This window comes from Beta vulgaris, chromosome 7, assembly GCF_026745355.1.
Source record: "Beta vulgaris subsp. vulgaris cultivar EL10 chromosome 7, EL10.2, whole genome shotgun sequence".
In the NCBI taxonomy this organism is placed as follows: Eukaryota; Viridiplantae; Streptophyta; class Magnoliopsida; order Caryophyllales; family Amaranthaceae; genus Beta; species Beta vulgaris.
Genome location: NC_079208.1, coordinates 166,391 through 191,882, shown reverse-complemented (window position 1 = coordinate 191,882; position 25,492 = coordinate 166,391). Strand labels below are relative to the sequence as shown.

Sequence of the window (25,492 nt, the reverse complement as noted above, 5' to 3'; positions counted from 1 at the left end):
ATAATAGTGTTTGCACAATGGTATATAACTTTTGCAATATTTGAAATAACAACTCGACAAATTTCATGAAAAACATGGAATATTTTTTCGAGATCATCTATAAAGTGGTGACAATTTAAAATAAAAACAATCAAAGTGATCACGTAAACAAAAGTGTTTAAAGGACGTTATTCAAATAACTCGAAGTTGATTAAAAGTCTTAATAATATTAATTGTAAATAGAATTACCTCCAAGGCCAAGTCTCAACTGTGAAAGTCTCATTGAATCATGAATGACTGGATGAATGTGAGTTGCCCAAATAAAAGTTCAACGGGCCAAAGTCCAAACAGACAAGAAATGTCTTTTAAGTTTAAACGCCATCTTTCATCTTTCATCTTTCGTCTTTCATCTTTCATCTTTGAGGAATGACTGAATGAGGAGATTCGTAAAACGCACACACAGCAAAGAGTAAAGACCCTTCTTTTCTCTTCTCTTCTCTTCTCTTCTACTTGTTGAATCTTGAATTCTTTCATTTCAATTTTCACCCACAAAATAAGGAACGCACGTAAAGGCTGCACTATCTGTCTTTCTGTTCTCTGGATCCAGGTACCGATTTCAATCTCTCTCCTTTACACTTACATTGCATTTTCTATCAGTTTCTGCAAACGCTTTTTGCAATTGTTGATCATTTCGCACTTTTTTTTGCTATGTAGCTAGGGTTTCCATTGATGCTTGCGTACCTTTTCTTTTGTCTCTTTGATTTTGCTTTGATTTGCTTCTTTCACTTCTGTCATCATTACTTAATTGAAAGATCGAATCATTTTCAATCAAGATTGTATGTGTAAATCAGCTGGATTTTGACCCATCAAGTTTTCTTCAGTTTTTCCCCAAGATTTAAGCTTTAGAATTTAGATGGAGGAAGAGAAAATGAAAAAGAAAAACAAGAAGAAGAAGAATAAGCAGCAGACTAAAGCAGCTGCAGGTGCAGCTGTTGTTGATGATACGGCGTCGTCAAATGCTGGAGAGACAAGCTCTGTTAGTGGAGAACAAGACAATGTGTCAAACTCAAACATTGTAATTGATGAAACACATGTCCATAATGCTATTGCTAATGGGGTAAGTTATATTTCGTGTTCATTAATACATTTCCTTAATCAACATTTGTTCTTTATTTTCTTTATTGTTGCTGTTTAACAGCAAATTCATTATCCTCAATACTTATTTGCGTCTGCGTCAATGCTGTTATCCACCAATGTAGTTTGGAAGAAGCTTAACTCAATAGAGAAAGTGCCGAGTTATTGGTTTACTCAAACAATTGTCTTCAATTAACTTTCTGAATGATGTAACGTGTATGTTTCGGATTAGTTAAAAATTGATTAGCTTTCTGGCTGTTAGGGTTGTGAGTGCGTAGCAGAAGCAAATAATTTAACATGGGAAAAATCCTCAAATAGAGGCAAAAAGCCCACGGACGACGAGTACCCAAAATCCACTTTATGAAAATAGGAGAGTACAAGGACTCTAAAATATATTAGGGTGAGAAACAATAATTACTCTCACTATATAATAAACTCACAAAGGAGTAATACAAAAGGAATAATGGATTAATAATACAATGTGGGTGGTAAGAAAGGAGGGAATAATTCGGAAGGCTTATGTATGTCTTCTTGGATTTGTGGAGGTTGGTCGATCATTTTGGGTTGATAACTGAAGTTACTACAACACCATAATTATAGGTGGGGTAAGTCGGTGCTCGCATCCCAAAAGAAATGTCTAGGTGCTTCTCCAAAAATTTTGCCGACATAAGAGTACTAATATCTAGAGGCTTTCTTAGCTAATCATCATATCTAGAACATTCATGAATCTTTCATGATCATCCTGCATCATATTAGGCGGCAAGTAATAGAAAAGTGATTTTGCTTTAGCTTATGGGCTTTAAATGAAATTTGGGCCATAACCCAACACTGGCATGATAGTTGAATTCTATGTTGTGAACACAAATTATAATGTATGCTAGGTTTTGAACTTAACTCATATTGGCTGTATGTATTGGCATGAAAGAGCTTGATACGATATGCTTCATTTTACAAATCCTCAAAACTGTCTTACCATCTAATGTTTTTCCACACTTTCACTTGGCAGTGTCCTGCAGTTGACAGTGAAAAGCAACATTGGTTACGAGAAGAGGTTAGATGTTAATATCGATTGAAGTTTCTCGTTTATTTGACAAGGCTCTTTCTTATGCTTTGGCACTTCGCTATTTGTTGCATCCCTTTCATGATCTTTTTTTTCCTTTTTTTTCTAGGCCAGGTTAAGAGATATGGTAAAACAACTACTCTACGAAAAGGACTCTTGTATACAAAGACAGGTATTGAATCATGACATCTTATTACGTGAGATGTCTCACAGTGCAAACGAAAAGCTCTCTGATCAGGAAATCCAATTCTTAATTAAAAGTTTTTCTTTTTCTCTCTTGTTGCAGGCTGATTTAGAAATTAGATTGGAACTATTACAGAGTGAAAATGACTCCTGGCAGCATAAAGAGGTAATGGTGGGTTGATTGTGTTGCATTATTGAACTCTATCATACACTCATACTTATACTGTTTGGCCTCAAACACCGTTACACTATTCTAGGTGGTTGGGGCCAGTGTAAAATAAGTGAACAATGCTCTAAAGCATGAGAAAACTAAAATATTAGTTGACTCCTTTTAAAAGAATTAACTCCCTGATCAAGTCTCATTCTCAGGTGAGCCTGGAACAGAGAATTAGCGAGTTATTACAGGAGAATGCTGCGTTGCGTTTTGAAGAGGTGAGCGCTAGGATTTATTGTCATAAACTGAATATGTTTGTTTCTTCTTTTTTTTTTTTTGTCATATATGTATGTCTCTCTTCCTTAATATTACAATATGCTTGTCATTATTGCCGTAGCTTATGACTACATATGTTTCTCTTCCTTATGTTACTAAAACAATTACAAATTGTTTCAGAGAAATTTGCTGGAAAAATTTCAGCATGTAGAGAAGGAGAAACTTTTTCTTGTTGAAACAAAGGTAATTTTTTTTTTTTGTAATTTAGTATTATTATTGTTGTTAGTAAAAATTATTTCAGCATGCTTCCAGAACTTGTCATTATCATTGTATTTATCATTCAACTTGTTTAATCTAGCATTGTCTCTTTGTCGTATTTATCAGTTCACCTTTTGTTCCCTTCTTCTGGCAAGAGAAAGGAAGCAAACTACAATTTAATTTATCCCTTGAAATTGCAGAACTCAAGCAAGGAAATAATGGCCACTCTGAATAATGAGAATGCAAGGCTGAGAATGCAGGTATATTCTGTGTTTTGTCAGTTTGTAGTAGATATGATCAAAAGTCAATCGAGCTTGATTAGATGTTCAATGCGTCAAGCAAACAACATTATAGAAAGTCAATCGAGCTTGGTTAGAATTTAGATGTTCAATGTGTCAAGCAAACAACTTATAGAAAGTCAATCGAGCTTGGTTAGAATTTAGATGTTCAATGCGTCAAGCAAACGACATCATAGCAAGTCAATTGAGCTTTGATTAGATGTTCAATGTGTCAGGCAAATGACATGCTTTTCTTTTATTGAAAATTAGGAAGGAGCTCGTTCTTAGGCTAATTAAGTCTGATTGGATGTTTATTTGTTATGTATATAGTGCCTTGTATTGATTTTATAAGACACAAACATTATCTTTCTAGAAGATATGTGATTTGACGGAATATTGTCCACTTGATTTTTGTTTGTCTGCTGCATCCGTATAGCTCCTTTCAATTACTTTGACCGCTGCATCATTGTATGTCGAGCTATATGCTTGTTACACATGATTAGGATTTGATCACCATTAAGTATGTTTTACCCCTAGAAACATATATAATTTTTCTGATGCTATATTAAATACAAAGCCTGGCAGGTTCTGGAGTTGGAAGGAGCTAGGGACAGTCTCTCACATGATAACGAGCAGTTGTTAGACAACATATCTACCTTACAGTCACAAGTTCAGGATCTTGAAACAAGTTTGCACACTGTAGTATCACCAGCTGAGGCTCAGAAGGTTTACTCCTGCCCTTTTTTTCTCTCTCAATTGTACTCCTTCATGTGTTGGTACATGTTATTGCATATTGGGATGTCATGAGGTGATCTACCAGTTTGAGCAGCAATGTAACTTTCTAGCCTTTACGTCCTCCAGATTTTGGCAGTACCCACCCCCCAACACGCACATCCAAAGAAAAAGGAAAATAAAAAAAAAAATTAAGAACCCATAGTTTGTTCTGTGGTATAATACAGTGAGCTTGCCTAGTTAATTTGTATTTTGGAAACATAAACTTTTTCAACCCCCTGGTACCTGAAGATAAGGAGGTGGGGGAAGTGGGAATTTTGAGCAAATGGGTGGTGTTATATGCAGACAGGTCTTCTGAAATGGGTGACTTAAAGCTGACTAAGCATTTCCAGCTTGCTTGGCGCATAATGAAGTGATATGTTTCTCATACATATTATACAGAGTTTCTACGAACAATTTGCAGGAATAAGAGGCTAATGTGTCTGATTTGTTTTGAATTTCTGATACAGGATAAGGACGAGAAAGAGATTTTGAATGCTGAGCTGGAAGGAACTTATGCATTGATTGGGAAATTGATGACAGAAAATGCAGAGCTTGTTGAGAAGGTAATATCTGTAAAGTAATGATTGTTTCACATGCAGACAACTTGTTCTCAGCAAGTTATCTATCTTGCTTGGTCATCTTATACGAATCCTTGGAGCAAGAGAAGAAGCAACAGATGTTTGTCTCTCTAAAATCGTGTCTGTGATCAATATATGTTTTAGGTAAATGTGCTTTCCATGGAGCTTGGCCGACAAGCTGTAGTGCCTGATGTTACCTCGGTTGATATACCTGATTGTTCAACAGCAGATCCTGTATCTATATCCACCAAGGATATTCAAGAAGATATTTCTTTATCAACGAAGAGTGTCAAGCCTTTTGGAACAGTTTCAATTGGAGATGAGCAAATGGCGACTGACAAAATGGACTTAAATTATGCTGATGTAGTCCAACATTCTGCAGATGCCACTGTGTCTGGAGAAATTGTGCAAATATCATTAGATGAAAATGAATCTCAGGATCTAGAAGCTCAGGTGTCTGCAAATGCAGGAGGTGAGAGTGTGCCACTTGCAGATGCTCCTCTGATTGGTGCTCCTTATAGGCTTATTTCTTTTGTTGCAAAGTTTGTAAGTGGCGCTGATCTAGTTGACAAGGGTTCTTCAAACTCGCTGCAGTAACATAAATTATTTTCTACCTTGTAGAAGGTCCATTAAGAAAGGCGATTAATGTTCGAATGCTTAATTTACACTACCAACATCAACAGGGTTGGATTACAGACTATACTATTGGGTTTTATTCAACACTTTTGTGTTCCTATCTTGTCATTCTAGTTTGGCCACATTTGATTTTTGGTTATGATGGCCAACCTGTATCATCTGGTAGCTTGTAATTGAGATTTTTGGTTAATTTTGATCTGATAAAGGGAGTTGTAGCATTAGTTTCTCTTTGTAGCTACACACTTGCCTTCTTGTGTTAATGTTGATGGAGACTGTCTTCAGTCCATCATCTCGGTATTATACTATTATGCACATTGCATGAGTAGTGTTCTTTAAACAGTTCAGAAAGACTAGCTTTTACTTTTTTCTTTTTGTTTTGTCTGGTTAAGAACATACTAATTGTTGAGCAGATCTCATTCATTTGTTCAGTTCTAGATGTTTGTACCACAACTTTCCAAGCTCCAATATTAATTTGACTTTGGCCAGTTCCAGGGAACTTACAGGATCTCAATAAACACCAATAGAATGACAACATTTGTATGTTCGAATCAAATTTAGCTACAACACCAATCAAATTTAGCTACAACCCCAAACCTATACTGCTGATCAAAAAGTACAACTCCGACAAGAAAAGAATGACAGGCATTTTTAGTTTCTAGCCTATATAAACCTAAAAGAATCACTGAATAGCTAGGAGCTCATTAGCAGGAGGTTGCCAGATTTAGAGTTATGTACAGTCCTTTGTTAGTAGCCCCTCCTATTCCACTGAAAGATGAATTCAGAACAAATGAATGCTCTTTGTTACTTTATGGTGTATTCGTCTCCGGGGCCTTAGACTTTGACCCCTCAGCCTCAGGTGATGGCCTGCTCGAAGAATCTGACTGCCTGGTCTCCTCAATCATCCTCACTACTTCTCCCATGTCGGGTCTCAAGTCAGGCACCTTAGAAACACAAGCCATGGCAATTTGAAGCATTTGAACCAACTCTTCTTCAATATTTTGATTCCTCATTAGCTCTGTATCAAATACTTCTGCGGTCCATTCCTCTCGAACCACTGACTGGACCCACCTTGGGAGATCAACCACATCATCACGTCCGGGTGATTGCACCGGGGTCTTTCCTGTAAGCAACTCAAGAAGAAGAACACCAAAACTATAGACATCGGATTTTTGGGTGATTTTCCTTGTCTCTACTGTTTCTGGCGCTCTGTAGCCTGCAGTTCTTGGGGGGACAGCAGGAAAGCTCATTAAGGGAGCTAGACCAAAATCTGAGATGCAACCATTAACATCCTCGGAAAGAAATACATTGGAGGATTTAATATTTCCATGTGTAAACCTGCCACCAGCAGCTGAATGGATATGAGCTATTCCCTTAGCAGCTCCCAGCAGAATCTTTATCCTGGATTCCCAGTCTAGTGGTGGTTTTTCACCATCCTTGCTACCTGAAACTATGAGAGTTCATTCATTACTTTGCCTTTTAAAGTTCTGTTAGTTAAGATGAAAAGGAAAAAAAGGTTCTAATCTCTACAAATCTTTTATATTTGTCAATTTTGAGAAGCTGGGCATACAAGATGTAATTCAATAAAGAGAAACACGGAGATGGTGGAAAGCATACCATGCAAGCGTGCCAACAGGCTGCCAGCCAATACATGGTCGTAAACAAGAAGTTTTTCATCCTTGGAATAGTAATAAGCTCGTAAGGGAATAACATTAGGGTGCTGACCAACCCTTCCAACTGTCTCCATCTGCTGTTCAAACTCTCTTTTGCCGACCACAACCTCCTTTAATCTCTTTACAACCACAATCGTTCCATCCTCCAAGATGGCCTTGTAAGTTGTGCCATAGCTTCCTTTTCCAAGCACTTCGGCGGAGGCCCTCAAGAGATCTTCAAGATCAAAATTAAAGGAACAACCTTCAAAGAAAACCAGTTTGTTTTTTTCGGACTCTTGGATCCCACTACCAAAATCTTCCTTTGGCTTTTCAGCCCTTCCAGCACCAAAACCCTTGCCTTTGAGAACACCACTTCCCTCACTACCTTTTTTCCTCAAACAGCACAGGACAATCATCAACAGTAGCAGAAATAGTGCCACACCTCCTCCTACTGCAATGGCAATGATAGCACCTTTGCTTAGTTTTCTCCTCAAGTGTTCTTCATGAGCAACAGGAGACGGAGGACCCACATTCACTGAAGAAGGAGACACAGCAGGAGCAGGAGCAGGAGAAACTCCAGGACAGTGGTTGAGTGGTGGTCCACATAAGCCTGTGTTTCCCTGAAATGACGAATTAGGAAACCCACTAAGCATCGATGGGATTGAGCCATTAAAGTGATTGTTGCTCAAGTTCAAGTATCTAAGATTTTGAGTATTCAATGTGGGGATGGTTCCAGTGAGAGCGTTATCCTGAAGGAACAGTTTATTTAGATTTGTTAGGTTTCGGACTGATGATGGGATTTCTCCCTCAAGGGAGTTGGAAGCAAGATCTAATGTAATGAGTTGAGGGGATAATGAAGAAGGTATTTTGCCAGATAAGTTATTTTTTTGTAGATAAACATACTGGAGGGAAGGAAGGGAAAGCAAATCAGCTGGAAGACTCCCAGAGAGCAGGTTTGACCGAAGGCTAATAATTGAGAGATGATCCAATTTCCCAAGGGTGTTAACAGGGATTAGACCTTTGAGTCCAACCCCAGGTAACCTGACAGCAATAACACTATTATTATCTGAGCTGCAGGTAATTCCCACCCAAGCGGTGCATACTGGGGTAGTAGAGTTCCAGTTTACTTTCCGACCATGAGGGATAAGAGCAGAAAACTGAAGCAAAGCTTGCTTGTCATTTTCCAGGTCAGCATGACTTAAAGGTGGAAAATTGAGGAAGAGCAGCAAGAGTGTCAAACTAAAGAAGAGCTTCATAGATAGTCTTCCACTTTGAGCTCAATATGATAATTATTGGTTTGTTGCAGCAATTCTCTTAGTCTGCCTGGAAAAAAAAAAGGGGGAAAGGGTGATGAGTGATCGGAACAAATTTTCCTACTAATAAAGAGGAAAGCTAACACCTCATACATGTGAAAGCTGAAGTAGCGCTTGCTATACAAAAAATATTACACCTCTTTCTGTCTAAATACGACTAGGCTGCAGATTAACATAGAAGTTTTCACTCAAAAAACAATTACACATAGAGATGAACCAAGAGTAAAAATCAAAACATATATGGTTAGTCTTCTATCTTAAAAAAGCAATGAGCTAGACATTGACAATGTAGTAAAACTAGACCCAAGATACTTGCAGCGAGAAGAACATCATACAGGAAGCAGAGCCCATACATTGAAGTAAGTTACTTCAAGTAATTCATTCATAGGGTATACAAAATTACATGATCCCGAACAGAATATACAAGCACCAAGCAAACTCTCTTCTCGTCTATTGCAATGAGGAGATAGCAAAGATCCTTCACTTAAGTACCAAGGAACATCTCATGGAGTAAATATACAACTAAATAGGAACCACCTGATAGCAGAGTAGCTGCCTTAGATTGTCAACCAATATGTGGACCAAGAGAATGAATGCTAGATTAGACATTTTTATCTGCAGAAGGACATTTCTCTTGGTTTGAAATCTCAATTACACTAGACCAAACGCCAGTATCTTTCTAAGGTATTCATTAGCTGGGTCCAGTCATTAACAGCAATCCGGTGGATCCACCCACCCTCGGATTAAAAAAAATGAAAGCTCAAAAAGTGAGTGGAGAAGAAAGGAATGGATTAAAAAGAAAGTTTTCATAATAAAGAAAAAATTGTCACAGCCTATAGAAACAAATTTAATACGTCCAGTTTATATCTCATTTGACTCTTAATACAATCTTTAAGAACAGTATAAAGAACATTCCATTTAGCTAAAAGCGAAGTTAAACCTAAAGCAACAAGGAAAGCAGAAAAGCAATGGCAGTTCTTTTCAGATAAAGGAGGGGAGCACTAATAAGTATGCAAGGTTAGTTGCTAAGAAAGAAGTGTCTTTTTCTATTTGCGACAATAATTATTACTCATTACGAATCTTCTCCTACTGCCTACCATGCGTTCACCTTCTAAAATTAAAACTCAAGCTCCTCTATACTGGAATGGAACTTCAACATGATGATTGCTGAAACCCCACTTCATCCTTTTTCTTCACTGAGACAGTTTTAAGAATGAATTACATGAAGCATTAATCTAGTCTCCAAAAACCATTTTTTTAAAGAAAATCAGGAGCACCAACTAAGCTAATTTAGTTCATTCACCAAAACTTATTGGGAATATTTAGCTGGATATAGTTGCAGATCACTCCAACAACTTCTGATGACTTGATTTGGTTGAGTTGACAAAATAGAAAGGCTGAAAATCAATTTAGGGAAAGATGAAAATGTTGGCCAGCCTTATATCTCAAAATGTGAAAGGTAAGAACTTGGATTAATTTCCAAAATGAAGAACACTACACTCAAGTGATCAAATCAGTACTACTGCTAAAAATGGAAATCAAGATTTCCTAGAGTAGAATCAAATTTAAACAAAAATCAAATAAACAGTGAGTATACTTCTGGCAGGGAATTGAACAGCAGAGAAACTTAAATTACCTTTAAGGAGAAAATGGGAGAGCTCAAACAAAAGCAGCCATTTCTCTGCACAAACAAGTGGATAAAGAAATTAAAAATCAAAACTTGAGTAACTAATGAAGTACAGATCCACAAAATTGATGAACCCCATTTGCCAAAATTGGAAATAATAGCAACCCAAAACACCCAATTCAATTTAGGAAAATGACATGCAGATCATAAGTTATGTTATGTGTAACACAAAAGCAAGAAGCCACATTATATGCATGAATCAAGCTAACCTAAACAAGTTGCTCTAAAAAACCCAACAATTCTAGAGAGAGAAAGTACCTGTAAATGGAATGGAGCTGCATTTGCAAGGAAGATAAGAAGAGATAGACAGAGAGTAGAAAAAGAGCAAAAATTGACTTTTTAGGAGTAATCCTAATAGTAAGTAGCTAAGGGAAAAAGCAATCTCAACGGCAAATCGTCAGGAATACGCAGGATATGAGTTTGTTTCTTTTGTGCAACTCAACAAAAGAAGAATGAAGAATCTATTTTTAGTAACTTTTAAGAGTTTTGATCCAAGCTTAAAGCTTTTTCGTTAAGCCAACGGCAACCCTTCCATTAAAACCATACACAGATCTCGATGCACACACATATACAAGTATATATGAATCTTTCTCCCATTACTCATTAGTAGTTAGTGAAGAAGCTGCAATCTTTTATTATCTTCTTCTTCCTAACACTTGCTGTTGTTGTTTGTTGTTCTTCATATCAATTACTCCACCAGAGAATAGAAGAAGGCAGGTGCAGAATGAGTTGTCTGCACAGCTGTAAAAAAAAATTGAAAAGGGAAAGACTTTTTCCTTCTTCATTGCTTCACATTTTCTCTCTTTTACTCCATTTGTTTTTACTGCTTCATCCGAATTTCAGTATAAAAAGTGGGGACTGGGGAAAAAAAAGGGTGTCACAACACACAATCAGTCAATCACCCTCCTTACTTTAGTCCTTTCCCCTAAAATAAATAAGAAATGGCGCAGTAGTTGGGACTTGGGAGTTGTGATGGTGAGAAGGTACCTTTTTGGGTGTTTGAGACATGAGAGTGGGTGAGGATGATTGGGGGAGGTTGCATGAAATTAGTAAGACCTTTGATAAGCCTCAATTTAATTCAAACTCATTTCCGTTAATTCAGTTTACCTTATCTCAATAACAAAAATAACAATATTATTATTTATTATTGATAACGTTCCGTTCACTTCAATTTAACTTGTATCAACTCACTTCAGTTCAGCCTAAAAGAATAAGGTCTTACTTTTCTAGTCTTCTTTATATTAGATTTGGTGCTTGTCTCAATCTTGTAAAATAACACAATCTCGACTAAATCATTTTTTAAGTTGGCTCTTATACAGTCTCATATGATTACCACATACTACCTCCGTACTTTTTTAGTTGCACAATTTGATTTTGTGACACTATTCATCAACCAACTTTCTTAAGCTATCTCGCATTATTATATAAGAAATAACATGATCAAGTGGGACCTTGTTAGATTTGTCTCAATGTGAAGATTTCAAATATCAAATTTTTATAATTTTTACTTACACACAATAAGATAAGAGATATTAACGTTCAAAAAATCGTCTCGACAAATGTGAAAAAGCAAATAGTGTAACTAAAAAATACAAAAGTAGTATACAAACCAATAAGTTAAAAGTGAATTCAACCTTTAAATAGAAGATAGTCTTGTGGTAGAAAATTGAGCAAATTTTTGGTAATTACCTCGTGTACAATCTTACACCAATTCCTCGTTTACCGTTTTACGGCAATGCTTATATTATGTAATACAACTATTTGATAAATAAATGGAGTAATATGGCCTCAGTTGATGCTCTTTTCATTATAATCTATAACTATAATTGCATGTTTTAGTGTATATTCTCCTATAATACTTTCTTAATATAAATAGAGATGACAGATGATGTATCCCTTCCAACCAAAAAAAAAAAAAAAAAAGATAGATATTTTTAGAAATGATGAAGGGTAAATTCTTAAACTACATTTTGAATTGTGTTTGCTTTGACGGGTAAGATGGAGTATGATTTAATTTGCATATCTTGTTCATTAAAATATCTATACTAATATATTAAAAGGCGTTCCTAATCGTGAAAAATCTAGAAATTGCATAGCATAAGGTTTGATCCCATGACCTCAAGGTTATATATTAAAGTCTTAACCACTAAACCAAGTGATATTTAGTGTTACTACTCTAAAGTATACTATTAATAAATGAAAATTTTCCTTACCCGGGGCATAGCCCGGGCCTAATAACTAGTTGGATATGATAAGTGGTGATATTTGGTAGGTGCAATTGGTACTATTGTATTGAATTGAATGCAAATAAATAGGGACTGACATGCAGTAGAGAAAGCAGAGGAGGTGTGTGTGACTGTGTGTGTAGGAAAGTGAGATATTTGAGGTTAAGACCATCCTCTCCTCTTGTCTGTGCTTCTCTGGATTCTTCCACCTTGTTTTGCTACCCACTGCTCTCCCCCCTTTTCTCTTCCTTTTGCTGAATTTTCTACTCTTCCTCACATTCCAACTACTACTATTCTAGATTTCTAGTACTACTACTACTACTTTTTTCATACTTCAACCAATTCATTTTTTATTGAAATTGGTTTTGTTTTTTTGCAATATTGTCTACTTCTGCATTGGTAGTCTGTTAGAGCATCTAATGCCTAAAGGTTAAACCTTTTGTCACTAAACAATTGTAAGGCTTTAATCAAAAGAAAATAAATAATGGTTATGTTATAATTTCCTACCAAATTTCTGATTTGGATCTAATCCCTTGTAGTTACTTGTAGCTCTACACTAAAGGCATTATGAGGCAAGAAGCACATCAGTCATTTTTCCCAAAAAAAAAAAACACATTAAAATAATATTATTGAAATATAAGTCTCTTATATCTCTTAAAACTAAATTGTTAATAGTAGTATTAGAAATTATCACATTAGCTCATTTCACTCGTGAGAATAAGTCATTTTCTTAATATAAACTTGAGTGTTTAGAGATGAAAATTTATTGTACTTGTTATATCAAGACTATTTACTTAATTACTTTAATTTGCTTGGTTCTTCTCCTATTTATCAGGAAAAAAAACTCCCGCCTCTTTTATATAATTATCGAAGTGTTCACTATAATCTTATCAATGCTGACCACTTAATGGCACCCTCAATCATTTATTTGTTACAGTACTAATATCTTTATGCCATTAGATTTTGCTCACCTTAATCATTTTTCATATATTTCTATTTAGTTTTAAAAGTCTACTACTTGTTTGTACTTGTTTGACCATCCCAACTTTGAAAATATTTCAATTTGAGACTCCTATTTGAGTCTTACCATTTACTAATTCACTTAATTTGCCTTGTTGTAATAAGAATCAAGTCTAAAATCCTCACAATTTCCATCTTACCCCTTCCTCAAATAAAATTAGTCAAGTTTTAAGTTTAAAGTCTAATGAAATAGCAGCCTAACTAAGACTTTACAATGAAAAGGATCTCGTTGATGTCGGTAGTAGCTCTTCAAAGGAATCTTAATCACATAACTATAGGTTTATCTTTACTTGAAAAGTTGACCAAATACTAATATGTTTTACTCTTTGTCACTTACAACTCTTAATTTCTTTTAATTTTGATAATCACTATTTTATGAAGGAGTATATTACCTATGATGTTTCTATTACCCATTATATTATTTTGAGCAAATAACACATAGAATTTCAAGCAAGTCCCCTCGAATTCATTAATTTCAAACCTTTTTATTTTTCCTAAGCACGAATATGACTTATATTATTTTACTAATGTTCAGAAATTTAACTCATTGGAACAATAAAATAAAGATGTAAAGTGAGTAGTCCAATAAATATAGATGCAAAGAAATTTGTGGGGAGCTTAGATATCAATGAAAAGCAAAGACACCACCTGGAGCAAATATGAATAAATCCTTAATTTTTCTTCTAAAAACAACTCACTTATTGGAAAAATGTTGGTCTGGAGATTAACAGCCTAAAAATAGACTAATCACAAGAATGTCATACACCTAATAGGAAGTTTAGTGATCACAGACCAGATTTAATAGGAAGTAGTTAGTAATATAGCCAGTACGGGCTATTTTGGGTCACAGGCCCAACTTACACAAATAATATGACCAAGATGTAAATCTATTTATTGCATCTATACAGCAACAGGCCCCTAAATGATAGCTTCTTTTTCTTTTTTTGTTGAACGGCCCAAAATGAGAGTTAAGGTATTGGTAATGGTAGCTACCTCTCAATTCTCATTAGCTACCTGTGGCTGTATTCACTAGTCAGTACTAATTCACATTGCAAAAGCTTGTACACCTACCTTCCATCTCACTTCATAGCAATGGCTTAAGCACTAACATCATCGAACACCGTCAACCTCTAAACTGTTCCTACTATAAATCTTCAAAGTCGGAACTGTTTGTAATGTGATCACACGAAGCAAATCCCTAAACTGTGCAGATGCCAATTGCGATTCCAAGTTCTTGATAGTAAATTATTGTTAGTCGCCCGAAAAGATGAATTATACTTGTAGGTTATAAGGACAAAGGAGCCAAGCTAGCTTCTTACAGTTACCAGAACACAAAATAAAAGTGCGAGGCGGATCCTCAAAATCAGGAAAGCAACTGCTCTCGGTGTCTATTTGCAAGTATTTAACAACAAGTCACATGGCATTATTGGGCATGTGCTGCCTCCTTTCTTAAGTGTGGGCTCTTTAGTTTCCTGATCCTCTAAATCAGATGCCCGCATCATGTGACATGTGCAGCAACTGACACCCAAATTCAAAGGCGTACCACATGCCTATCACAACTCAGGATTTGCAACCCCCCCTACAAACAAAATGGATTCTGCAGACTAGAAAACAATAATGGAACAATCCAAAGTCCTGCCATCTCTCTTCAAGTCCTCTCATTTTTACCAAGTTCAAGTCTTCTCATTCTTTCCTTTGCATGCCTATATCCCAACACATGCCATCCTCACACCAGGAGCACATACATCTTATCATCTAAAATCGTCCCTTGACATTATTAACAAAAAGTCTCCAGAAAGTCGTAGCCTTGAAGGCTAAAACGAGAAAGAAACTATCATTATAGGACCTTTCTCTGAAACATTCCACCCAAGGCCTGCTGAAGGTGCCGAGTCAGGGCGATATGCTAACACTGAACTTGACACCTCCTAAAGGCTTTTCTTCTTAGTCAAAGTGTAAGATCTAGCCAAATGCATAATAGTAACTACGTAGGGCTAGATAAGATGGCAACAACCAGAATAATGCATAATCATCAATATCATAATATATATATCATAGCCAAATGAATCAAATATACAGCACTATATGACTATTGCCTGGAAAGTATCCAGGACTTGAAAGTAAAACATATCTTATCAACTACATCATCCAGAAACTTAGCAACATCTAAAACCCAGGAGTAATTTTCTTTGAGAATCAATCAATCAATGGACAGACATTCAGCTCTTCTCCAACCAAAAAATGAGACGTTTGATTACGTAGAGATAACCAAATAGCTTTTGCTATAGCTAACTCAAATAATCAGTATGATGTAATATACAGGGACAAGGTATCAATCATGAGAGGCCAAATGGTTCAGGCAGAGGCTCAAACCCATTTTCAAAAATTGAACACTGATCAGACATATCATCCACACTATGCAGCCAAGTAGTGTTCTTGAGGTCCTCTTTTAGTAGGATTGCGTCATATCGAGTACTCTCATACATGTCAGCACCAGTCAACCTCCCAAACAACCTGCCATTTTCATCTTTCTTCCCATTCTCAAGAAACCCATTAGCATATATTCCATTCTCTAAAATGGATCCATTACTACTAACTGATGGGCTTCCATTACTGTTAACAGATGTTGGGCTGCCAGACCCATGAGTGGTTTGGATTTTGGATGGTGCAGACCTGATGCTCTGAGGAAACAGGGAGGTACTTGGAAGCGGTCGCATGCTCGCTGAACCATTTCTAATATCCTATATAAGAAATGCAAGGAAATATTCAAACCAATTGTTCTCACATATATTTCCATTATTTCACAACAAATCTTGAAGAAAACCTACCATCTAGTTCCACTAGGTGGAACAAAGAATGGGAAACAGAATGCAAAGTAGAAGGGGGTAAACAAACGCGAGGTAATATGGACTGTAAGACAAAAGATCCTGTCTACAAGATGCATAAACAAGTACCATGATGAAATAGTGAACTTACCATATGCCTGATTGCCATGTCAAGTGACTTTTTCGAAATAGTCCTTCCCATACCATTCTCCATGGTTGTAGATGCCTTGACAGGTTTCCTCATTGAATCAGAAACATATGTCGATTTCCGAGGTTCAGAAACATCAGCATTGTGCCCATTAGAGTGAAGATGGCCCCTACCATGTGGTTCTGCAGACCTACCCCTGCTCACAACAGGAGATGATGGCCTTCTTGGCATATTAACAGAGCTTGGAGTCTCTGAGTTTACCTTTGATGTCAGGCCAGCACCAGGTCTTGACCTCCCAGCAGAAATAGGTCTATCTGGCAATGTTGTCCTTAGATTGGGTGGTGTATCAAGTGGAAAATCAGGGGGAATAACTGGCTGCTGTGGTCGAGCCCTAGGACTAGGGGAGCTAGGACGGGATGTTGACGTCTGGCTACGTCCATTAGACATTACACGCCCCGTTGAAACAGATAGGCTGGGTGCTGCTAAGGAATTAAATGATGGGCTACGCCGTATTGGAGTTGATGGACGAGAATTAGATCGAGTGACAGGATAACTTGAGTTAGAAGAGACCTGCGGTCTAGAATTAGGAGTAGAGGGTCTAGAGTTTTGTGATGGCCTGGTTTTGTCGCTAGACGAGATAGAGGAAGTTGAACGTGCCTTAGAAGGAGTAGAAGAACGCGAGGACGTCGTTCGAGTGGACGGAGTGGAAGGTCTTGAGCTAGATGACGAACGCGTGATGGGAGAGGATGATCTTATGTAAGATGAAACAGAGGCTGAACTTGTGTTCAAAATCGAGGAAGGTCTATTTGAAGAATAAGTGTTGTTAATGGTAGAAGCTATAGATGAGCGTGTCACAGAGCTGCTCCTTGCTGGTCTTGACGAATGGCTGCTGTCCAATTGCGCAGTTGAGAGCTGATACAACCATATGACTGAAGTTAGGCAAATATTCAAAATAGCAAGGAACAGTTGAGACCATATACTTAATAGCATGCAATCATGCTGGCCAGCAAGGTAGAATATGGAACAGTTTCACAAGAGTATTGCCACTTCCAGATCGATTTATCAAATTCTGCAACTTACAGAATGTATAAATAAGAATCCACTAGCAACACTCTAGATTTAAACATACTCTACGTCAAGCAACATAGATAGCCCAGTAAGCAACCCTCCATGAATTGATAATAGCAACCATATACAAATCGAGCTACGAGCTAGCAGTTCGATTTGCAGTTATTGTTTCCACATGTAGACTGTCAGTATCTTCCATGTTAGAATACGCAGCACAAGTTTGAAGCAGGAATTCAAAATTTCAAACAACTAGAAATGATGAAGTTTAAGCAGCCAAGCACACAAGGAACTAGGTTAGGCGATTCCTGCCCGAGTGAGACTTATACAACCAGTGCAATAATTAGGTTTGCAGTTTCACCCTTAATCGTTACTTTATGCATGATCAGAAACATATAAGGTTCAGAGCTCCCTTATAAAATACTTCCTCCGTTTTTTTTTTACTTGCAACACTTTTCTAAAAGGGAAATAATTAATTACTTGCAACATTTTCTACTTTTGCTTTTCCTTTCTCTCTATCTCTTTCCAATCACATGGGGCCTCTCTTTTTTTCCTCTCTATCTCTCTCCTACCCAAATTTTGTATTGGAGTTGATGAAAAAAAAGTGTTGCAAGTAAAAGAAAACAGAGGAAGTACTAAAATTTGGCATAAATTTAACTATAAATTAGGACTTCATTTGATGACATATTCATCTCTTGAGCAGAGTAGTTGCCATACCCCTACTATGGGTAAATTTTTCTAGTGATTATACAGTGATCTGAAAACCACAAATGTCAATGTTTGCTATTTTCTACATAAGTAGGAAAAATTGGATCTAACTCAAAAGAAGAAAGTAACAAATTAAGGTCAATAAATAGAGGAAATATGAAATTAGCTGCTTCAACTCAAAAATAGCAACGAACGTACCCTGGAAGGTTTGGTTGTTGAGGTGGATCTAGTAGCAGATCTGTTTCTTGGAGTAGCTATGCTAGGTTGAAACTCAGTCCTCTCTGATGCAGCACAAAGAGGAGTTTCTGGAGGCGTCAAAAGCCTGCAATTGTGAAACACAGTCAATGAAATGTGCATAAACAACTATTCTGTATTCCTGTGCTTGTTATTAACAATGAATATTAAAACTTCAGATGTGCAGCTACAACTAATCAGCTACATAAAATCTTGGAAAGCACACATTTCCAACAAAAACATTAACAAGATCAAACACCTATTAATCTTTTACCAATACTACTAGTGCAAGAGATACAGTATAAAAACAGAAGATAGGATGAATGAAAGAATATTCACAAGTCTAATCTAGTTTTGTACTTGTTAATTCAAAGATGATTGAGGAAAATGAGTGATGGATAATAGTATGCAATTGAAAGGAATATAAAAGGTGCAGAGAGCAGACCAGTCATAATCATGTTTTCCACCATCAGAGGACGCCAAAAGATCATCTAATCCATTCCTAGCAGGTAATTTGACAGATCCAACTGAAATCTTCCCCAATTTGAGGGACACTGCATCACAAAATCAAGTGTCTGATGAATATAATAGTAACGAAATTGGTAGAATTTGGAGTAATAGCTTTTTTAAAAAAATAGATACTAGGACGTCACTGTTGAGAATTAATATAGATTGATAGTATAAGTTAATGAAAGAGAAAGCATAAGCAGGGACCATCACAAATTTAGTGGAGATGTTGGATCCTGAAGAAACCGACAAGACAAAATCAAAAGAGAGAGAGAGAGAGATTGACCGTCGGAATGGTGATCGGGAGTGAGGGAGACGGTGCGGCGGGAGCGGGAGAAAAGATCGAGATTCTCATCGCATTTTTTAGAGATAGCGGTGAAACTGTTGCCTCTACGGTGGTGTTGCTGCGATGAAACCACCGGAGTAGTTCTTCCGCCACCGTTGCCGGCGGAGGAGGAGTTGTAGTCTCTGTAGCTGCGATTCATATTTACCTTCACAATTCACAATTCACAATTCACAATTCACAAACACACCATGTTTTATTTGTTTTTAGAGAGAGAGAGGTTGGAGGTGCAGTAGATGTGAAGAAGCAGTTGGGAGGACCCGGAGGAGGATTAGAGGCTTTTTGCTACTTTACGTCATACTACATGATGAAGAGAGAGAGAGTGTGTGTGAGTGAGTGAATGGTTGAATGGATCTGAGAAAGGAATTCCTGGCTCAGAGTTTCCCAAGACTAAGACTCTAATTTTACCAGAAGGTGTAATTTTCGAGGGATACTCTGTCAATTCCTATGGACTCCACGGACCCCGTCTCCATTATGGCTGCCCACGTCGCATGTTTTCAACATATTTACGCAACTCAATTAGGCTCCCTTGTCTTGGTTGAATAGCTTGGAACTGAATTGTACTGAATTTAGTTAAACTGAAACAAATTGAACTATAAAAAAATAGATTAATCTGAACGGCTAAATATAAGAGAGTGTCCAATATTAACTAAACTGAGATGAATTGAAATGAATATAACTTCAAAAGAAAAAGTCTTAATACATTAATATTATTGGGTATCAACTAGTTTAATTGGTTAAAATTTTCAGAGGTAGTGCCTAAGATTTGATCTGAGATCAAATCTTGATTTGATGAGTTAATTACATTATTTACTGTTGAGAGTAACTGAACTTAAAATAAGTGCAAAAGAATAGAATCTTAATACATTATTGGATGTCAACGAGTTTAGTTGATTATAATCTTCAGAGATGGTGGGTAACATTTGACATCAAATCATGATTCGATGAGTTGATTGCATTATTTACTGCAAAATTTGGGAAATCAAGATCGAAGGATAATGTGCCTTTCTCATATAATTTCTATAATAATGATATGACAAATCAATATCTTCTATTCATCATTGCATGAATTGGGGAAATTATAATGAAAATATTGGACAGTTGGTAGAAACTCATTGATGCTCAACTTGATAACAATGAAAATTCTTGCCATTTTTAAGTGGTGTGAAACTGATGTTTTTATTCTAACTCAAGCCTCACGCACTCACTTTAATTGTATCGAACATAGGTCATATCCGATACCACCTAAATATTGCTCTACCTTGCCTTATACTCTTGGTATAGTACTATATTAGTAAGGATTATATGTTTCCACAAGTTCATATATGTTACACTTATGGCATGTGGCCCATGTCCTTTCAACAAATAGTCCACCAACAATGTATTATATATGAAAGCTAAAACTAACAAAATTATGTGTTATAGTTATTTATTAGTTGCTTAATCTCTAATTCTTGTTGGTCATATGTAATTATTCATGCAACTTATGAAAATAAGGATTACATATATTTGTTACGATCTATCTATTCATTTAACAAATTAATGAATAGATAATATGTTTTCGTGATTAATTAAGGGTACTATATTAGGGTAGAATATAAGTTATATTACATATAATTATTCTTTTACATGATGTAAATAGTAGTCAGATATAAATAGGCTGTTAGTTACAACTTTATTCCCTTGTAACAAACTCTTACATTCTGTAAGCTTCTCTCTCTAAATACATTTTCTCTCTCTCTTTTCTTCTGTAATCAGTAACAATGGTGTTACTTTGATTAGTTTCTTCATGGTATCAGAGCTGATCTCATTCAAGAGATTGGTTAGAATTAAACACAAGATCATTACAATCGAAATAGTGTGTTGAGATTGTGATTGTCAAATTGCGAAAATTTTTCTGTGAATTTTCTTGCAATTCTTGAAGATTAATCTGATTAATTCAGAATGGCGAATTCAACCTCGGAATCTGGTAACAATAATCAATTCAAGAACTCAGAAATTGGAGGTAACACTGATCCTTTGTTTATATCCAATTCCGATAATCCTACCTCAGCATTAGTTGCTGCTCAATTTTCTGGTGTGAACTTCATGCGTTGGAGTAAGAATGTGAGACGAGCTTTAATTGCTAAAAATAAAGAAGGTTAGTGGGCAGACTACTCTATCTGGGAATAACAAGGCCATATCTTTCTTATGCTGTACAACACCTTAGTCAATTTATGCATACTCCTAGAGTGCCACACTTAAGAGCTGCTATGCATGTGGTAAGATATTTGAAGGGCACTGTTGATCAAGGGTTGTTCTATTCTGCTGCATCAGAATTAAAGATTAGTGCTTATAGTGATTCTGATTGGAGTGGTTGCCAATTCAGTAGTAGATCCTTAAGCGCCTATGCTGTGTTTCTTGGTTCAAATTTGGTGTCTTGGAAAACCAAGAAACAGACAACAGTTAGTAAATCCTCAACTGAAGCCGAGTACAGAAGTATGTCTTCTGCAGCCTCTGAACTAGGTTTGGCTTTTTGGTCTTCTTGAAGATCTGAAAATTGCTGTTGATCTTCCTATTTCTCTATACTGTGATAACAAATCTGCAGAGCACCTAGCTCAGAATCCCATGTTCCATGAAAAGACCAAGCATCTCAAGAGAGATATGCACTATATTAGAGAACAAGTGGAGAGTGGCTTCATTCAAACATTCCATGTTTCTAGTGCTGATCAGCTAGCTGATATTCTGACAAAAGCTTTGAATTCACATCAGCATCATCTTCTTGGAGTCAAGCTTGGCCTTACTACTTTGGTCCAGCTTGAAGGGGGGCTATAAGTTATATTACATATAATTATTCTTTTACATGATGTAAATAGTAGTCAGATATAAATAGGCTGTTAGTTACAACTTTATTCCCTTGTAACAAACTCTTACATTCTGTAAGCTTCTCTCTCTAAATACATTTTCTCTCTCTCTTTTCTTCTGTAATCAGTAACAATGGTGTTACTTTGATTAGTTTCTTCATAGAATAAGTTTGTTGTTATGAAAAGTGCAGTTAACGAACAAAAAATTTAAAAGAAATACACATATTTTATGTGGTTTAGTTCACTACTAATGTGTTCATTGCGTTCACATATCACGGAAAACTGATCCATTAAGTTTTCGAGAGAGTACTGAATAATGAGTCAGAATTTAAAAAGAAGGTTTATATACAATACCTTTGAATTAACCTAACACCCATTAAGCTTAAAGCAAAGATCAAAACAAATCAGTTATCGAAAATATTGAAGGAGTTGCCCCCTAGCCCTTACTATGACGTTTTACCTCTTGACTCCGACTTGCTGCTTCACCAGCGAGATCCCGTGCTTAATTCAACTTAGCATCAAATAATTGAAGCATATTTCAAAAATTACGTTGGTTGGATTTGGATATTGGACAGGAAAGGCAGAAGAGGAAACTTGATGAATGGACCCTCCAGCACATGCACGTGATTAAGACATAGGGATCACCCGTATAAAAGTCATAAATAATCACAAAGTTAACGTTAATTACCTGGAAGTAAGTAGTGAATAATGATTAGTTAACGGTCGTTGGAAAATGGAAATTCATCAGATAGGGCTATTGGGTAGGACATTGAAGCCCAAGATGTTCGGGATCTGCATGTGCCCTTGCTTTGTTTTAATTTGGCTCATTTTTTTTTTCTTTCAGGTTAAGATTAGAGGGCCCTTTCACTCACATTAATTAATACACCAAAGTATATTATTGGATAACCTGGCATTCAATATATATAGTATTTACAATACAGATATATAACTATGAAAGTACCATTCTACCCTATACAATATAATATTATCCCTTTACATATAATATTATCCAATATATATGATTAGACATAATCTTAATATGCAAAATGATGATAAAATACATGATCATCACCATATAATACTTTTGTTTGCTATGGGGCATAAACATTTACTTTAGTGATCAATTTCTCATTGTTAAGTTTAGATTTTCCTCAAATATAACTATTTTTAACATATACTTGCTTCAATTCTATGTGTATATATTTAATGGAATGTCTTGACGTTGAAGCCTGATTTCACCATGCATGCATTTTCAACATTTACCAGCAAATTTTGATCATTATAATATATAAGATTTTCATATAGTTAGAATAATTTAAATATATATAGTTTCATAATATGAACTTTTCATTATTTTAATGATGCGTAAATAGAAAGAAAAATAATTTTAAATTATTTTGAAAACTATGAAAAAACAACCAAGTTTAAGTGTTGAACTGTCTTAGATGATGTTAATTTATTTTTATTTTGCAAATATGTTAACTTGTAACAAATTCATGCATTACAAAAATTTATTAGTTTAAGTCATGCACAAATTAGAGCATGAAATGAGCTTTTGATATTGAAAAGAATTCAAGTAAACAATTCTAGATGAACATAATTATATAATTTCTATAGTTTATCTGTATTATATTTCACGAGATATAATTTTGCATAAATTAAGAGTTTTTTAACACGTTAGTGGGGTTATATTTTCTATGTAAATCCTTGCTAAAAATGATTTAGTGAATATGACACGGTATTGTTAGTTTATCGAATTTCAATATTAAGCTTTCTTTTGTCGTAGAAATGTTTTTCCTCGTTTGGAGAGAAGATGGACGAAAAGGGACCAAAGAGAAACGAAAATGTATGATTTTCATGAGTTGTAAACTTGTAATAGGTAGTATTTTCTTATTTGCTCAATCCAAATTCTGTTATTGTTCATTAGGCTCTAGAAACTAGATACATTACCAGTTTACCAATCAACCGACGTATGACATGAAGGTCGGCCTTGGGCGGCCCAGGCCTGCGTACAAAAAGGGTCCAACATTGTCGTCGCATTCGTATGTGAATTTTTTCGCACCAATATCCAAAAGAAGTTTACCAAACTTGTGCGTGATAAGTTGACCTCCTTAAAATTTTAATAAATGCTGCAGTACTGAAACATGAGGAGAAGTAAACCACAAGATTCTACATGGGACTAATGAATGTATTGAGAGAGGATTGGAGAAAAATAAAATTAAAATAAAAAATTTATGATTTTTGAAATGAAAAGTGAGAATTTAACCACAAAGACAATGTAACATATAATTTAGTACTTTAAATTAAAATAGTTATAGATATTTCATTAAAAGACATGTACAAGAATAGGAGTTAGCTCAAGTGGGGAGAGTACTCCCCCTTGGCCCCTGAGGTCACGTATAATATGTAATGGATTATGCTCATATCCTTATTGGTCATTTTACACAATGAAGTAGCAATTAACTATTAACTACTAACCAAACAAGTTATACAAACATCTAATACAACGAACTAGTTAAACCAGCTAATACAATCAGCTATCCGCTAATTGCTAAATAGGGCCATATATATTTACGCACACAACATGCACATGTCACCTAAGAATACGACCTTACTTTGCAACTAGAGGTTAGCTGTTTGCATGATAGATGCATGTATTAGATGGTTTGAGTAATTGTTTTGTACATATTTGCTAGCTGATTATTACTTTATTAGGTGAAATGACCAATAACTCAATAAGGCTATTAAGTTAATGTATTGGTGGGTTTTTTTTTTTTTGGTAAAAGTAGTAAATTTATTGGACCAACTTTAGGATATATTAGTCATTGCGCAACTAAATTTAATAAACCTCTTTTCCAAAAATCTCCTACCAGTAGTTTTATGGGGCTCAAACATCACTTTCAAATCTTTCTCAACCAAATATTTCTATTAGAGATTTTAAATAGTCAAACCTCTTTTTTTTATCCAAAATTCTCTCAAATAGATAGTCGTATTTATTTTGTTGTTAAATCTGTTTTTTCACCAAATACCCTAAACAAATCACGAAATTCACCATATACCTCTGACTTTTCAAAATTGTGCATCATCTGCCCTTTTTCTAACGGACGTTAAGTCGCCGTTAGCTTTATTTACGATATTGCCATTATTAACCCCTAACCCTAAAATCTAACCCCTACTTCCTCAAATCTAATCTAAACCTTATCCGACCCCTTCCCCTCCCCTCCACCGCCATAGCTTTGTGGGGGAGTATTTGGTGAAAAAATCGTAGATTTTATGATACACATCTTGCCAAAAGACCTGTTGAGTCTATCGCCATTTCACCCTACGTCGGTACCTAATAAAACACATATCCACCGACAAGCCACCACGTCCACCTTGCCCTGGCCTCAGAAATAAAATAGGATTAGTATACTATATGTGGAAAGAAATGCTCGCTCCTTAATTTCTACTCACAACAAGTCACCAGTCACCAGTCACCAGTCACACCAATACATCCAGTTATGAGTGATCCACTTCGCACTTGCACACACCTTCATCATATTACTAATTAACTTTCCCACATCCTTAATTGTGGAGCTGGTCGACCGGCTGCTCCATTCCATGTACTTAAAATACTTG

General features: G+C 35.9%; 3 protein-coding genes across 8 annotated transcripts; 1 reads left to right on the top strand and 2 right to left on the bottom strand.

The window, feature by feature from the left end:
* The first annotated feature begins 342 nt into the window (after window positions 1–342).
* LOC104898127 (hypothetical protein) lies at window positions 343–5,675 on the top strand. The gene is made up of 11 exons (XM_010685148.4): window positions 343–586; window positions 861–1,096; window positions 2,120–2,164; window positions 2,283–2,345; window positions 2,460–2,522; window positions 2,726–2,788; window positions 2,967–3,029; window positions 3,245–3,304; window positions 3,908–4,048; window positions 4,564–4,659; window positions 4,819–5,675. The coding sequence occupies exons 2-11, from the start codon at window positions 893–895 to the stop codon at window positions 5,269–5,271; spliced, it is 1,251 nt and encodes a 416-aa protein (XP_010683450.1). The 5' UTR covers window positions 343–586; window positions 861–892; the 3' UTR covers window positions 5,272–5,675.
* Window positions 5,676–5,821: 146 nt separating this feature from the next.
* On the bottom strand, window positions 5,822–10,980 carry LOC104898126 (probable inactive receptor kinase At5g58300). Of its 6 annotated transcripts, none has more exons than XM_010685143.4 (4): window positions 10,218–10,980; window positions 9,909–9,953; window positions 6,925–8,282; window positions 5,822–6,757 (listed from the first exon to the last, which is right to left on the bottom strand). In XM_010685143.4, the coding sequence occupies exons 3-4, from the start codon at window positions 8,213–8,215 to the stop codon at window positions 6,117–6,119; spliced, it is 1,932 nt and encodes a 643-aa protein (XP_010683445.1). In that variant the 5' UTR covers window positions 8,216–8,282; window positions 9,909–9,953; window positions 10,218–10,980; the 3' UTR covers window positions 5,822–6,116. The 6 variants fall into 6 exon arrangements, with proteins under 6 accessions (XP_010683445.1, XP_010683446.1, XP_010683449.1 ...); XM_010685144.4 differs by having other exon boundaries at window positions 6,925–8,278; XM_010685147.4 differs by having other exon boundaries at window positions 5,822–6,751; window positions 10,218–10,979.
* A 4,240-nt stretch (window positions 10,981–15,220) lies between these two features.
* Window positions 15,221–19,457, bottom strand: LOC104898125 (uncharacterized). The gene is made up of 5 exons (XM_010685142.4): window positions 18,975–19,457; window positions 18,627–18,735; window positions 18,146–18,269; window positions 16,178–17,086; window positions 15,221–15,942 (listed from the first exon to the last, which is right to left on the bottom strand). The coding sequence occupies exons 1-5, from the start codon at window positions 19,171–19,173 to the stop codon at window positions 15,538–15,540; spliced, it is 1,746 nt and encodes a 581-aa protein (XP_010683444.1). The 5' UTR covers window positions 19,174–19,457; the 3' UTR covers window positions 15,221–15,537.
* Between the last annotated feature and the right edge of the window lie 6,035 nt (window positions 19,458–25,492).

Coding starts and splice junctions, on each gene's coding strand:
- LOC104898127 (XM_010685148.4), top strand. CDS start 893: ATGGAGGAAGAGAAAATGAAAAAGAAAAACAAGAAGAAGAAGAATAAG. Junction 2,346..2,459: donor ACTCTTGTATACAAAGACAG/GTATTGAATCAT, acceptor CTCTTGTTGCAG/GCTGATTTAGAAATTAGATT. Junction 4,049..4,563: donor CACCAGCTGAGGCTCAGAAG/GTTTACTCCTGC, acceptor TTTCTGATACAG/GATAAGGACGAGAAAGAGAT.
- LOC104898126 (XM_010685143.4), bottom strand. CDS start 8,215: ATGAAGCTCTTCTTTAGTTTGACACTCTTGCTGCTCTTCCTCAATTTT. Junction 6,758..6,924: donor CCTGTTGGCACGCTTGCATG/GTATGCTTTCCA, acceptor GAACTCTCATAG/TTTCAGGTAGCAAGGATGGT.
- LOC104898125 (XM_010685142.4), bottom strand. CDS start 19,173: ATGAATCGCAGCTACAGAGACTACAACTCCTCCTCCGCCGGCAACGGT. Junction 18,736..18,974: donor TCCCGATCACCATTCCGACG/GTCAATCTCTCT, acceptor TTTGTGATGCAG/TGTCCCTCAAATTGGGGAAG. Junction 15,943..16,177: donor ACATGGCAATCAGGCATATG/GTAAGTTCACTA, acceptor TTTCTTATATAG/GATATTAGAAATGGTTCAGC.